This window comes from Erythrolamprus reginae, chromosome 10, assembly GCF_031021105.1.
Source record: "Erythrolamprus reginae isolate rEryReg1 chromosome 10, rEryReg1.hap1, whole genome shotgun sequence".
Classification (NCBI taxonomy): Eukaryota; Metazoa; Chordata; class Lepidosauria; order Squamata; family Dipsadidae; genus Erythrolamprus; species Erythrolamprus reginae.
In genome coordinates this window covers 24,774,869-24,791,052 of record NC_091959.1, presented here as the reverse complement: position 1 = coordinate 24,791,052, position 16,184 = coordinate 24,774,869, and the positions used below count along the sequence as shown (strand labels likewise).

Below are 16,184 nucleotides of genomic sequence, written 5' to 3'. Positions count from 1 at the left end.
GTGGGTCTTCAGTAGCTTACAAAAGGCAAGGAGGGTGGGAGCCGTTCTAATCTCTGGGGAGAGTTGATTCCAGGGGGCCGGGGCCGCCACAGAGAAGGCTCTTTCCCTAGGTCCCGCCAGACTACATTGTTTAGTTGACGGGACCCGGAGAAGGCCAACTCTGTGGGACCTCACCGGCTGCTGGGATTCATGCGGCAGAAGCCTTCCCAAAATCTTTCATTCCGGTGATGGAGTAACTTTCACTTAGGTTTTATTGCGAGTGTCCCAAGAAACTTAGCCTACGTACAAATACAGCAAGTGAAGTGTTTTGCTGAGCTGGTGGGAACGTCTTGGGATTCTATCTCAAACAAAGCAGGTGCAAAAAAGAGGAGAAGGCCCTAAGAACCCGAGGCAGAAGATGGAGAGGCAACATCAAAAATATGACAGCATCGGGTAACAATGCTTGAGGCCACCAGGCGAGCAAGAATATCTCCCTACACACTAGAAGCAGTAAAAGAGGAAGGGAGGAGCAGGAGGAGGTACAGGAGGGGGAGCAGGAGGTGCAGCAGCAGGAGTCAGAGGAGGAGCAGGAGGAGGTGCAGGAGGAGCAGGAGAGGAGGTGTAGGAGCAGGAGCCGGAGGAGGAGCAGGAGAGGAGCAGGAGCCGGAGGAGGAGCAGGGGGAGGTGCAGGAGGAGCAGGAGAGGAGGTGTAGGAGCAGGAGCCGGAGGAGGAGCAGGGGGAGGTGCAGGAGGAGCAGGAGAGGAGGAACAGGAGAGGAGGAGCAGGAGCCAGAGGAGGAGCAGGAGGAGCAAGAGAGGAGGAGCAGGAGCCGGAGGAGGAGCCGGAGGAGCAGGAGAGGAGGAGCAGGAGCTGGAGGAGGAGCAGGGGGAGGTGCAGGAGGAGCAGGAGAGAAGGAGCAGGAGAGGAGGAGCAGGAGCCAGAGGAGGAGCAGGAGGAGCAAGAGAGGAGGAGCAGGAGCCGGAGCAGGAGCCGGAGAGGAGGAGCAGGAGCCGGAGGCGGAGCAGGGGGAGGTGCAGGAGGAGCAGGAGAGGAGGAGCAGGAGCCGGAGCAGGAGCAGGAGGAGCAAGAGAGGAGGTGCAGAAGCAGAAGCCGGAGGAGGAGCAGGAGGAGCAGGAGAGGAGGTTCAGGAGCAGGAGCCAAAGGAGGAGCAGGAGGAGGTGCAGGAGGAGCAGGAGAGGAGGTGCAGGAGCAGGGGCAGAAGGAGCAGGGAGAGGAGCAGGAGATGAGGAGGAGGTGCAGCAACAGGAGAGGAGGAACAGGAGGAGATGAAGAAGAACAGGAGGGGGAGCAGAAGGAGGAATGTAGTATTACATTTAGCCTTCTCGCAAAACCTGCTCACTTTCCCACTACAAATTTACTACAATTCACAAAGCTCAGCTGAGTGAGAGGAAAAGGCGCGGCAACCAAGGTGGCTCCCTGAGTGGAGGCAGAGGCGGCGGCAATAACCTCTGCGCTCTCTACGGCCATGTGGCTGGGCTGCCCGGAGGGAAGCAGCAGCTCCCACCCGAGGAACCCATGGCGATGGCCGACGGCTTGGCGAGAGGTGCCAGCGGTAGACACAGGTGGTGGGAGAAGGAGGGAGCCGCGGCAGCCTCCCGCCGCAGATGGGGCAGTGCCAAGCCAAACTTGGTGCCTGGTAAATCCACAGGAACTGAATTGAAACATGCCTGGGATAAACATCCATCCATCCTAAGATAAAATACAGGAAATAGTATAAGGGCAGACTAGATGGACCATCTTTTTCTGTCATCAATTTTCTACGTTTCTATTACTATTATTATATAGATTATATTGTACATAGGTCTTACATAGGTGTCTCTATGAGCCAGGGTGGCATAGTAGTTAGAGTGCAGCATTGCAGACTATCTTCAGCTACCTGCTAGCCGTAGTTCAGCAGTTCGAATCTCACCACCAGCTCAATGTTGACTCAGCCTTCCATCCTTCCAAGGTTGGTAAAAATGAAAACCCAGATTGTTAGGGGCAAGAGGCTGACTCTGTAAACCGCTTAGAGAAGGCTGGAGCGATATATAAATCTAAAACACCATGGAGCGATATATAAATCTAAAAGCTAATGCTATCTTGCGCCACCTTTTCCCAATCCTCTTTTCTTTTTTGTTTCTATTTGATTTAGTCGACTATTTAATTAATTATTGCTCTTTTTCCCTAAGCAAAAGTAAAACTTATTCCAACTTTTGTAATATTCTGACTCATGTTCATCTTTTATCCCCGTTGTTAATTTATCTATTTCTGCGCAAGTCAATATCTTTTCTATTAGTTCATCTTCGGATGGCATGTTTTCACTTTTCCATTGCTGTGCAAATATAATTCTCACCGCTATTACTGTATATGCAGAATTAAATAAACCTGACATGAAAACTCAGTCTTTATCTTAACATCTGGTGTAAGCCACACTGACATGTTGAGCAACCATAAGAGTTTGTTTTTAACTTTCTGTTTCAGCCCAGCTGAGGTTTCCCCCAGAATTTCACAACAGACACAAAGCAAGCAGGTTGGCAAGAAAACTTTGAGCGAAAATGACAGGTCTTCCTGCATTTCCCTCCAACAAAGAGAAGTGACGGTGCAGAAATGCATGTGCAAAACCAGCCAGCACTAGACTCTAAAGCCACAAGGAAGAGCAGAAAACCATGTGACTCCTTTCACAATTAAAAATAAAAACGGTTAAACTCTTTTCCAAGCAACAATAACAGACCACAGAGTTGGACCTAGGAGCTCTTCTAATCCACCCCCCTGCTCAGGCAGGAGATCCTGTATCAGTAATGGAGAACTTATGGCACACACAGCCTTGTCTGAGGGCATGCGAGCCATTGCCCCAGAGCATAAGACCATAAGAAGAGCCCTGGTGAATCAGGCCAAAGCCCATCGAGTCCAGCATTCTGTGTCACACAGAGGCCCACCAATTGTCCATGAGGATCTGGAGCAGAAAGAGAAGGCAAGACCCTCCCTTTCCCTTGACCCCCAACAAATGGTACTCAAGGGAACCCTGCCTGCCTCAACCAACATAGAGGCAAAACATGGACAGCCGTTTCAATAACCATTGATACACTTGGCATCCATTAATCTATCTAATCCTGCCTTGAAGCTATCAAGGCTGACAGCTGTCAACTACCTCTTCTGGAAGTGAATTCCATAAACCAACAACCCTCTGAGTGAAGAAATATTCCCCTTTATTTGTCCTCACTTTCTCACCTATGAGCTTTAGAGAGGGACCCCTTGTCCTAGTATTGTGTGACAGAGAACATAATTTTTCTCTATCCCCCTTTTCTATCCGATGCATGATTTTATACCCTTCGATCAAGTCACCCCTTAAACGCCACCTTTCAAGGCTGAAGAGACCAAGGCTTGCAACCTGGTTTCATAAGGGAGGGGCTCCATTTCCTTGATATCCTTGACCCAGCTCAGCTCCACTGTGCATGCACACTTGTCTGCTGCCAACCAGATGGTTTTCATGCCTCGGCCACACACGGGGGGGTCACACACATGCGCGGGGGTGCATGCAGGGGTCCTGAATTTATGCATGGGGGCAGGGGGAACACACAAGACACACATGCACACCCAGGGGCAGGGGGAGCGCGGGGGGTGTCATGTGCACATATATGGTATGGGGGGCACCAGCGGGCACACAAGCACATGTGAGGGTGAGGTTTATTGGGGGGGGTCACGCAGGTATTGAATTATGAGTGCGCGCATACGCTTTCGACACGTGTTGACATAAAGGTTAGCTCTCACTGTCCTGTATCAGTGATGGTGAACCTTTTTTCCCTTGGGTGCCAAAAGTACGTGCGTGTGTGCTATTGCAGGCATTTGTGTGCCACACCACTGCCCCACACACCCTGCGCTTCTGTGCATGCGCACATGACACCACCCATTCCCCCGTTTCCCGACTTCTGGTAGACCCGGTAGGCCCATTTTTTCATCCTCCCCAGGCTTTGGAGGCTTTCTTGGAGCCTGGGGAGCTGATAACCGCCTCCCCCGTCTCCCTGGAGGCCGAAAATGCCCTCCAATGCCACCATGTGAGCCGAAAATCAGCTCACCAGTGCACACACATGCACCCTGGAGCTAAGCTAGGGCAATGACTTATGTGCCTACAGATATAGCCCCGAATGCCACCTGTGGCACGTGTACCATAGATTCGCCATCATGGTGCTATATCATTCCAAGAAAATTGCTGTCCGATCTCTTCTAAAAAACCTCCAGTGAGGGAACACTTACAACTTCTGGAGGCAAGCTGTTCCACTGGTTAATTGTTCTAACTCTCACGAACATTCTCCTTCGCATCCATCTATTAATTCTTGTTATGCCTTTCTCTTTGTTAGACTAAATATACTCATTTCCTGCAACTATCTATCATATGTTTTAGCCCCCAGTTCTTTAATGATTCAGACCCTAATGGGTTTGTCAGAAATAGTGCAGAGTCTCCTGCCTAAGCAGGGGGTTGGACTAGAAGACCTCCAAGGTCCCTTTCAATTCTGTTGTTGTTGTTGTTAAGTGATCACAACCTATCTTATTTTTTGGAGTATAAGACACACCTTTCCACCACATTAAAAAGGCTGAAAATTTGGGTACATGTTATACTTCGAATATAGCCCTTTTTTAAAGCTTTTTTTCCCCAGCCCTAACGAGGTACAGTACTAACAGTCTTGCAGGACTTTTTCATTCCTACTCCCTCTGAAAAAAAATTTTTTTCCAACTCTAACCAGGGGATAAAATAATGTCCTGAAGCTGATCAGACTAAGGATGTTAGCCAGATGAATACCTGCTAGGTAGATTTTTTTCCCCCTAATCTCCTTCCCCCAAATCTAAAGTGTGTCTTATACTCTGAAAATTATGGTACTTATGAACTACACTTCAGCACTGGAGTCTGGAAAGGAATCATTCCCTTGACAAATCGAGATTTTCTTTTCTTCTCTAAAAGAGCTTCTGCTTTTTCCAAGTTTATCTAAGATTAGACTTGGGGGAGGTAGCTATTGTAACAACAAAGCCATGTTGCAAGAAGACAATGATTCACAGGCTTATGGCGTAGATATTTCTTTTCCCGGTCTGGGTTACACACACAGGGGGGGTGGGGTGAGAGCACCATCTCTTACTGTACAATCCACACAACTTTTTTTGCTTCCCATGCCTAAATTAATATCAAAGTAGGAAGAGGCGAAGAGGAACGTGACATCCATCGGGAGAAAGAAAAACGGCGGAGGGAAAAGAGAGGATGTCAGCGTCTTCCACCCCCTCGTAGCCAGAAGGCTAACTGAAAAGGCACACCCCAAAAATCTGAAATAAATCCTAAATAATATTGAAAACAAGGAAGTAAAAAAATAATAGTATTAACCCCCGACTTTTTGTGGGAGAAACCCAAGGGTGGACTCCTAAGGTTTGGCCTGGTTTGGTAGAACCTGGAGCTAATATTATAGCTGTTTCGAAGAACCTCCAAATTTCACCCTAGTTGGCCCCGTCCCGCCAGGGGCGGACTACTATTCCCAGTACTACCAGAACGGGCTGGGAGCACACGCATGGGTTATATGCATGGGTTACAGCATCTGAAATAGTAATACCAGTCTTTATTTTGCTGAAGAGATCAACAGATTGAAGTTGGCAAAACACTGGAGATTCATACTTAACTCAATTCTTCTATCTAATACATTACAATGTTATAAAATATCCAGCAGAGGGAGCCACTAAAACACAAATTAAACGTTTTCCCTAACTGACTAGGACTGAATGAGGTTTTAAAGATCTGTTTATAAACAAGAGATAAGATATGGGATGAAAAGATTGTTGTTTTCAGCCAAAAGGTGATAAGTCATTAAAATTGTTTTTACGTGTGATGAAAGGGGAAGTTGTTTCTACATTTCCTTTGCTTTGCTTATGTTCTTGTTTTTTCCTCTATTTCTCTAATTTCCTTTCATTTTATGATTTTTTATTATTATTATTATTATTATTATTATTATTATTTATTAGATTTGTATGCTACCCGTCTCCGCAGACTTGGAGAGACTTTTTTTTGTAGTTTGCATTGATTTTTATCTGTAATTAATATTTAATAAAATTATATATAAATATATATTTCTTTAAACTGATTGGTACAATGGACTAAGCCATCATCCAAAGTGTTGCCGACCGCAAACCCAGCTACCACAACCTACTTAAAAAACACAGTTAGAAGAAGCCACGATGGATGAAATGAGTCACCGTTCTTTTCACTTCGAGGAATGGCTGGGGAATTCTGGGAGTTGAAGTCCATATATCTTCAAGTTACCAAGGTTAAGAAACACCGTGCTAAATAACCTCTATAAATGAAAACACCACCAAAAGGAAACAGGAGTGACATCACATTCTCACTAACATCAAGTGGCCTCATCAAAAAAAGGCAGAATGATCTCAGATCTGTCATTAAGGAGAATTGCTGCCCACTTCCTATAGAAAACTACCATACTTAGATGGGTTTCTTTTAGTGAGAATCTCCATTGCTTCATGCAGCAGGAAGTGGTGACCCTCCACAGAGGGGGGCTGTTAAGGGGGAACGGTGACATGTGCTCGCCCACGTGACTCTGAGTGTTTAGCGGAGTCCGGCACAATTCTGCCACTGCACCTGGGCAGGGAGCGAAATTGCACACAGACATGCAGGGGTGTCCATGGAAGATAGTAGTAGTAGTAGTAGTAGAAGTAGTAATAATAATAATAATAATAATAATAATAATAATAATAATAATAATAATACAATAATCATTGTTCTGCCGGGCTCTCTGGTAGGAGCCTCCCGAAAATTCAAGGGTACAAATTTCAGACACACACACGTTTGAAAATTCAAAACAATGTTCTTTATCACAAAATTCAAAATAAACTAAGCACTCATCCCAAAACAACCGGGTAGTCTGTACAATTTCCCTTAAGCAGTCATTAAGTACTTAGCTAGCAGCTGTGAAGAAACTTCACACCCCTTCTTCTTCCAATGAAGTGAGACACACACACACTCTGCTTTTTAAAAGCGTAAAAAAATCAACAAAGTCCAGAAAACAGCAACACAGGATTCCTGAAGAACTGCGATCAGATACTCTTCCATAATGACCAAGCCCACACGCTGCTATTTATAGCAGCAGCCCTAATTACTGAAGCCCCACCCAAACACAGGTGGCCTCTCTTATCTCCTGTAATATGTCCTTACTTGGTCTCTTCTACGCATAATTCTGCGCTTGCGTGTGTCCAAGACATCTTCATCTGAATCAATGGAAGGTAATGGAGATTGACTGCCTAGGCTCTGTGCCAAGCCCCCCTCTTCCAAGTCACTCCCACCTTCTTCTTCGTCCGAGGAAACTAAACTCTGAACTGACTCTGTCGGCAATAACACAGGCCTAGGACATGTTGAAGTTTCCCCTGCATCCACCTCCACATTCCCTGGGGCAGGAGCTGGGCCAGAGCCAACAACAACAACAACAATAGTAACAGCAACAACAACAACAACATCATCATCATCATCATCATTTATTAGATTTGTATGCCGCCCCTCTCCGAAGACTCGGAGCAGCTCACAACAATAAAACAAAATACAAGTCCAATGTTAAAAGCAAAAACAGTTTTAACAGTTTCACCCTTAATTAAAAACAATCATAAAACCCAAACAAACCATACATAAAACGGAGCAGCCGAAGGGAATCAATTTCCCCTGCCTAGCAGCAAAGGTGGGTTTTTAGGAGCTTTCGAAAGGCAAGGAGGGTGGGGGCAGTCCTAATCTCTGGGGGGAGTTGGTTCCAAAGGGCTGGAGCCACCACCACCAGATGGCATTGTTTTGTTGACGGGACCCAGAGAAGGCCAACTCTGTGGGACCTAATCGGTCGCTGGGATTCGTGCGGCAGAAGACAGTCAAGGGCTTTGAACACTTTGAATTGTGACCGGAAATTGATCGGCAGCCAATGCAGACTGCGGAGTATTGATGAGATATGGGCATATCTGGGAAAGCCCATGATTGCTCTCACAGCTGCATTCTGCACGATCTGAAGTTTTCAAACCCTTTTCAATAGAAGAGAAAAAAGTATGGTGATAAGAAAGAGAAGATACAAACATTAAAAAGGACAACAAATATCTAACCCTACACCTGATCATGGCCGCTAGAATCTGTTATGCACAAAACTGGAAAAAAAGATTCCACGCCTACCAACATACACATTAGTAATAAAATAATGGAACTGGCAGAAATGAATAGATTAATGATGTATAGGAAAAAGAAGACTCTGTCTTCTATAAAACCTGGGATAAATGGTACAACTGGTTACAAAAGAGAACAAATAAAAGGGAATAATTAACCCACCTACGTCACAAAGAGGAAACTTAATAAAAATTTATTTGGAGTGCTTTACCTTTTTTCATCGAGGTCAGACTTGCAAAAATATACATAAGCTAGAATTAGATAAATCTTATCAAATTGACTAGGAAGGTATCAACTTATTTGAGTATCTTATATTCCTTCCTTCCTTCTCTTGATATTAATTATGTATTTAAGCCCCTTTTATATATATCTGTGTGTTTTGCTTGTCTATTTGTCTGATCTTCTTTTCTACTTACATATGAACATAGAACTAGATTAGAAAAGCAAGAAATATATCAATATGAAAAAACACATAAGATGTAAAATTGTATATAAAGCAAAATAAGGAAGGAAAGAGAGACTAAGATATCTCTCTACTTTCTGTATGTACTACTGTTTGTTTTTATGAATTTTCAATAAAAGCTTTAAAAAAAAATTTAAAGGGAGAGAAGAAAAGGAAAGTCAAAAGAAGAAAATGAATGAAGAAAAGAGAAGGAGAATTTGGAGAAGGGAAGGGAAGAAAAGAAAAAAGAATCACATGTACACGGTCTTTAACAAGGAAAAGAATTAAGTGCTTCTTACTCATTTAGTGCAGTTAGATGGGGATGTGATCCAAGGATTGACTAAATGGTGGCAAAGTGAAATACAAGTAGAGGCGCAAGAGATGAAAAATATAGTGGAGAATATAAGGAAAACTAAGAATACCAGGGTTATGGAAATGAGAAGGAAAATATTACATCAGAGGTATTACACACCTGTTCAACTTGCATACTTTCAGCAGAATGTTAAAGGTATCGGTTGGCATGGGTGCCAAAATAAAGGAGTGTTTATGCATATGTTTTTGGAATGCCTGGTAGTGCAGAATTTTTGGCAAAAAGTGCAAGAGTATATTAATAGGATGTTAAATATAAGATGGATAATTACTAAGGAAATGGCAGTATTAGTCAAAAGTAATGCGATGGGAGAATTTAGAGAAATAAAACAAGCAACGATAGAAAGCGCTCAGGTGGTCATATCTTGGGTTGGAACGATGCAACAATGCAAAATTGGTACCGGTACATGGTGGACCATATTCAATTTGAGATTATGGATAAAAGCATGAATTCGATTAATGAAACTGACTTGTGACAACTGATGGGAAGACGGGACAAGGCAAGACAATATATGGCGAGTAGAATCCGAGACCAAGCTACAAGGAATAAATTGGAATCACTCTATAATATGTAAGCAGATGTTTTGCTCTTGAGTTAAAATGGCTTATACAAGAAACACCCCCGATTTGGTGGTGGGGTGTGAATGTTTGTCTGGTGGTGGGCACTAATCACAAAGCACCTGTTTTATGTTGTGTGCGTGTTTATATTGCAAAAAATCAATAAAAATAATTTTTTTTAAAAAAAAAGAGCTTCTTACTCAAGTCTGTGATTATTTCCTCCCTCCCTCCCTCTTTCTTCATTTATTTCATAATTCTTTCCCATTTGTCCTTGCTTCACTCCAGTTTGGTTCCTTTAACTTTTGCTGATCGCTGACCAAAGAAATATTACCAATCTGTCAACTTGGAAGTCCCACAGGGCTCCGCAGAGACCACAATTTGAGTCCACGGTCAAGTGCTGAACATCATCAGCAGCATAATTTCCTCAAAGAAGCCAAAAACGCATACAGACGTCATACAGATGTGTCTCAGAAATCAGAAACGATTCAGAAAGGGGCTCACCACAGCGATCCCGGATGACCAGGTTCCGGCCTTCTTTCAGGTGTATCATCAGCAGGTACACAAAGGAGCTGGATTTACTCAAACCATCACCAGCCCCCTCAAGGGTCTTGGAAAAAGAAAGAAAGAAAGCTATCAGTTTCATTTCCCTGAAGAGCCAACACAGAAAATACTCAATCACCCTTCAAGGACAAAACAATGTTGTCTGGTGGGACCCAAGGGAAGAGCCTTATCTGTGGTGGCCCCCGCCCTCTGGAATCAGCTGCCCCCGGAGATTAGGGCTGCCACCATCCTCCTTGCCTTCCGCAAACTCTTAAAAATGCACCTATGTCACCAGGCAGGAGGAAATTCTCCTGTCTGTCCCGTTTTATGCATGGTTTGTTGAGTTGTGTGATAGCTTTTAATAAGGGTTTCTTAATGTACAGTAGTCCCTCGCTATACTGCGCTTCACCTACTGCGGCTTCACTTCATCGCGGGTTTTCAAGAAATATTAATGAGAAAAATCATTCGCGGATCTTCGCTGGTTCGCGGGTTTTTGAGGAAGTCGATCGGCAGATTTAAACAGCCCGCCGAACTCGATCAGCAGGTTTTTCAAAAAAAATATATCTAAAATTGTAAATACTGCATTTAAATACTGTATCTAAAATAAATAGTGTGGGAAGGGTTTATAAACACTTAAAACAATGAAAACTTACCAAACAATTACAATATAAATACTTAAATAAGTACTATCAGTCGATAAATTCCCCATCGCGGATTTCACCTATCGCGGCCGGGTCTGGAACGTAACACCAGCGATAGGTGAGGGACTACTGTATTCTGTTTTAATATTTGATTTGTAGACTGTATTGTTTATTGGAAGATGCTACGAGTCCTTGGAGAGGGGGAGGGGCATACAAATCTAATAAATAGGGTGGTAGGTAGGTAGGTGGGTAGGTGGGTGGGTAGATAGATAGATAGATAGATAGATAGATAGATAGATAGATAGATAGATAGATAGATAGATAGATAGATAGATAGATAGATAGATAGATAGATAGATAAATTGACTTCACAAAAAGCCAAATTTTCTGCTGCAGTCAACCTTGATTTGGCTGCTATCTAATCAACCATCGTCTGCCTCCCTTTCCCCTCTCCATAGTTTATTCCAGTGATGGCGAACCTATGGCACGGGTGCCACAGGTGGGACGCAGAGCCATATCTGCTGGCACACGAGCCATTACCCTAGCTTAGCTCCAACGTGAATATGGGTGCTGCCCAGCTGATTTTTGGCTTGCACAGAGGCTCTGGGAGGGCGTTTTTTGTTTCCGGAGAGCCTCCAGGGGGATGGGGGAGAGCGTTTTTATCCTCTCCTGGCTCCAGGGAAGCCTTTGCAGCCTGGGGAGGGCAAAACACAAGCCAACTGGGCCCACCAGAAGTTGGGAAACAGGCTGTTTCTGGCTTCCAGAGGTCTTGTGGGGGATAGGAAAGCTGTTTTCGCCCTCCCCAGCATTGACCTATGGCTGGGCACTCACACATGCGCAATAGCACACTCACACACGCACCCGAGGGAAAAAAGGTTCACCATCCCTGGTTTATTCCATCACCTCCGTGCAGGGAAGGGGCTTCACTTACTTTTTCCTACTGATTGGGAATCCTGAGACTGGCACGGGCGGGTGTGTGACCAACAAATGTGCATGTGCCCACGTGTGGGATTTCACTTCTGCGCATGCGCCCAAAGTGATCTCTCGCGTGAGGACGCTTGTGCGGGTGAGAGTTCGGCAATTTTTGCCCCTTTTTTCCATCTACGCCTGTGCAGAAGCAAAAAGAGGGCAAGAAATGTAGAACTCTCGCCCGCGCAAGTGTCGTCGCACGATATTTTGTTTCGGGTGCATGCGCAGAAGCAAAATCTCACAGGGAGGCACGCATATATATGTCGGGCGCATGCGCGGCTGGACCGGCCTCTGGAACTCATCAAAAAGTGCTAACGGATTGCCGATCCCATCCATACTGGGTGGGGCCCAACACAGCCTCCGTGACAACCTAAGCTAGTGATGGCGAACCTTTTTTTCCTTGAGTGCCAAAGCCAGGCACACGCATGCCCATACCCATAATTCAATGCCCACCACATGCCGCATCACCCTGCGCATGCGCACTGACCCCTCCGTGCTGCCCTATTCACTGCACATGATGCCCTGCTGCCCCGTTTCCTGATTCTGGTGGGCCCAGGAGAACCATTTTTTGCCCTCCCAAGGCTCCAGATACTTTCTTGGAGCCTGGGGAGGGCAAAAATGCTAATGATAATAATAATAATAATAATAATAATAATAATAATAATAATAATAATAATAATTTATTAGATTTGTATGCTGCCCCTCTCCAAAGACTCGGGGTGGCTCACAGCATGCAATATAAAACAGTGAATACAAAGACAAATTTAATTAATTAAAAACTACGCAAGCTTAAAAAACCCAATATATTAAAAATCAATCAACAAATTCAAATTGCAGCCATACATCACAATTATTGGCCAGGGTATCTAGATCTAATTGCCCAACCCTGGCAGCATAAATGAGTCTTCAGGCTCTTGCGGAAGGCGAGGAGGGTGGGGGCAGCGCGAATCTCTGGGGGGAGCTGATTCCAGAGGGCCGGGGGCCCCACAGAGAAGGCTCTTTCCCTAGGCCCCACCAAGCGACACTGTCTGGTTGACGGGACCTGGAGAAGGCCAACTCTGTGGGACCTGACCGGCCGCTGGGATCCATGCGGCAGAAGGCGGTCTCAGAGGTATTCTGGTCCCAGAGGTATTCATGCCATGGAGGGCTTTATGTAGGGTCATAACCAACACTTTGAATTGCATCCGGAAACCAATCGGCAACCAATGCAGTCAATGTATAAAATACCCTCCCTCGCCCTTCCGTTGGCTGAAAATGCCCTCCCCAAGCCTCTGTGCAAGCCAAAAATCAGCTGACCGGCATGCATATGGACGCTGGAGCTGAGCTAGGGCAACTGCTTGCGTGCCGACAGATATGGCTCCAGGTGCCACCTGTGGCAGGCGTACCATAGATTCACCATCATGGATAAGCAATTCTTGATCTCCATATCAAGTATATCTGTCAGGATGTTTTATGCTTCTTACTGTTAAGAGATACAATCTCTTCTTGAGAAAACTGGCCAATTAAGTATGGGCCCATGCATCAATGTCCATAATAAATCTTAAGTAAAATGTAATTCAAATTGAAAATCTGTACAATTTTAAATACTGACTTAGAACACATTCAAATTTGTGGATCTCTTCAACCTACAGTTTTCACATATTAACTTTTTCCTGTCTTTTTGAATAAGAACTTTTTAGATTGAATAGAAACTTTGGCTAATTGTTTATTTTGAGTCAAGTAGAGTAGAGTAGGAATATACAGTAAGAGTAGAATAAGAGTAGAGTAAGAGGAATAGAGATAGGGATAGGATAGGAATATAGAATAAGAGTAGAATAAGAGTAGAGTAAGAGGAATAGGAATAGAATAGGAATATAGAGTGGAGTACGAGTGGGAGTAGAGTGCAGTAGAATAGAGTAGAATAGAGTAGAATAGGAATATAGAGCAGGAGTAGAATAAGAGTAGAGTAAGAGGACTAGGGATAGAATAGAAATATAGAGTAGAGTAGTAGACTAGACTAGACTAGACTAGACTAGACTAGACTAGACTAGACTAGACTAGACTAGACTAGACTAGACCAGAATAGAATGGAGTGGAGTGGAGTAGAGTAGAGTAGGAATATAGAGTAAGAGTAGAATAAGAGTAGAGTAAGAGGAATAGAGATAGGGATAGAATAGGAATATAGAGTAGGAGTAGAATAAGAGTAGAGTAAGAGGACTAGGGATAAGGATAGAATATGAATATAGAGTAGGAGTAGAATAAGAGTAGAGTAAGAGGAATAGGGATAGAATAGGAATATAGAGTAGAAGTCGAAGAAGAGTAAGAGGAATAGGGATAGGGATAGACTAGTAATAGAGTAGAGTAGAGTAGAGTAGAGTAGAGTAGAGTAGAATAGAATAGAATAGAATATATGGAATAAGAATAGAATAGAACAGAACAGAGCAGAATAGAATGGAATTTGTCTTTAAACAGGCTATCTTTGTTCATTGTTCAACACTGATTTTAATACATGTTCTGGCCACTTCTAGAGGCAGCGCTGATCTAATGCTACTTTTAAATTATCAGTTTTAAAGTTTGTAAATCCCTTTCTGATTTTCTTTTGGGCTTTGTCACCCTCCCCTTCCCCCCCCCCCACCCCCAGTACTTTGAGAAACCTATGACATCTCCCCCACTATCAACTTTCCTTTTCTCTTTCCTAATTTCCCTAATATTTGCTTTTGTATTCTTTTTGTATGTCATATCATAAATTAATAAAATTATAAAAATCAGGGACGGGGGAAGGAGGGGAACCTATGAGGTAAATAAATGCACCCAGATTGCCTCTGGATAGGGTTGGATGTTCTGTGCTTTTTATCAGATGTGTTTTCCGCATGATGCGCCACCGCTCAGCCATGCCAATCTGACCTTTCTGACAATCCAGGATTGAACTAGAAGAAATAATCAAATAATTTCTGTGGCTGAAATTGCCCGGTGTGGCTGTTAAAAACTCTAGAACAGAGACCTTCAAACGTGGCTGGAGAATTCTGGGAGTGGAAGTCCGCAAGTCTTAAAATTGCCAAGTTTAGGAACCAGACCTGGGCTGCTAAGGTGGAACGGTGACGTGTGCTCGCCCCGTGGCTCTGAGTGCTAGCGGAGTCCAGCGCAATTACGCTACTGCACCTGGGCAGGTAGCAAAATCGTATGCGCGGTGCAGTTGCGTGTCCGTGCACGATTTCGCTACCTGCCCAGGTGCAGTAGCATAATTGCGCTGGACTCCACTAGCTCTCAGAGCCACGGGGGCGAGCACACATCACCGTTCCACCTTAAGAGCCCACCTCTGGTAGGGACCCTTGCTCTAGAAGCTGCAGCCCCCAGAATAGATTTTGCTGCAAAGAAATCTCTTTCCACCAAGGTATTGCTGAACTGAAATTTAGAACCATCCAATTAGCCGCTATATTTCTTGATTTTCACTCTGTTTCAAACAAAACAACAAGAAAATTACTCACGGGTTCAGATGTCTGAGAAGAATATGAGGAGTCTAGGCTGGAATCTCCATAGGATTGCTGCAGAAAAAGAAGAAATCGTGAATTGGGGAGGTTTTTGTTAACACGTCATTGGGTTGCATTGATGAAGAGTTCCACCAATGTTTATTCAATTCAATTCAATTTTATTTTGATCATATCAAAATATAAATAGTGACCGCATCGGTCATCAAAAACGGCAACCAAGAGATCGGCACTTATTTCCACCTATGGTGGCAATGCACAAAAGCACAGAAGTACTGGAATACAATTGGACTCTGGATCGATGAAATATTAAATTCGAAAATTGAAAAAAACCCCGAATGTTTCCTTCTAGGTATCCTTAGACAAAATTTGCCTAAAACCCAAATACATTTAATTGTCCATTTAGTTACAGCAGCCAGACTAACCTTTGCACAGTGGTGGAAAAACGAGGATATTCCTCCGAAAGATACAATAATCAAAAAAATTAAATACTGTGCAGAGATGACAAAATTAACTATACTAGTTAGGAATGAATCAACATCCTCATTTAATAATTGTTGGGATCCTTTCTACAGTTGGTTAGAGAAAAAAAGAGATCACCACGTTACATAATTGAAATGATGGTTACAAACTCGACCAGATATAAATCCGATATATAGTTTTCTCATATTTTTTGCTATAGTGATAAGAGACTTTAGATATATAGACAGAATACTTACCACTAAATTTTATAATCTCTATATTTAGATTAATTCAACACTAGCATTTAAATATCTAGATGGCCAACCTGATACTAGGGAATGAGCTAATAAATTAGGAACTGGTTCCCGTTTTCAATACAGCTCCCCCAGATATTCGCCAACCCCTTTACTTTCTCTATTTTCTCTATTTCCTTTGTCCTCTTTACCCTCTCCCCTCTTTTTTCCATTCCCATCTTTCTCACTCCTCTTTTTTCTCTCTATTAATTTCTATGTTCACAATTGTTATACCATGCTAAGACTTAATTGTTTTCTGTTTTGATCAACTTTTATGTTTTGTATATATA

General features: G+C 43.7%; 1 protein-coding gene across 4 annotated transcripts in view; it reads right to left on the bottom strand.

The window, feature by feature from the left end:
• MCTP2 (multiple C2 and transmembrane domain containing 2) overlaps positions 1-16,184 on the bottom strand; it is a 232,733-nt gene that overhangs the window by 159,912 nt on the left and 56,637 nt on the right. For all 4 annotated transcript variants that reach the window (XR_011559979.1, XM_070762681.1, XM_070762680.1 and 1 more), the window contains exons 3-4: positions 15,140-15,196; positions 10,027-10,132 (exon numbers count right to left, since the gene is read on the bottom strand). Coding sequence is in view for 3 of the 4 variants with exons in the window: in XM_070762681.1 (XP_070618782.1) it covers positions 10,027-10,132; positions 15,140-15,196 (163 nt within the window). In the remaining variant the exon portion in view is untranslated. The remainder of the gene's footprint in view (positions 1-10,026; positions 10,133-15,139; positions 15,197-16,184) is intronic.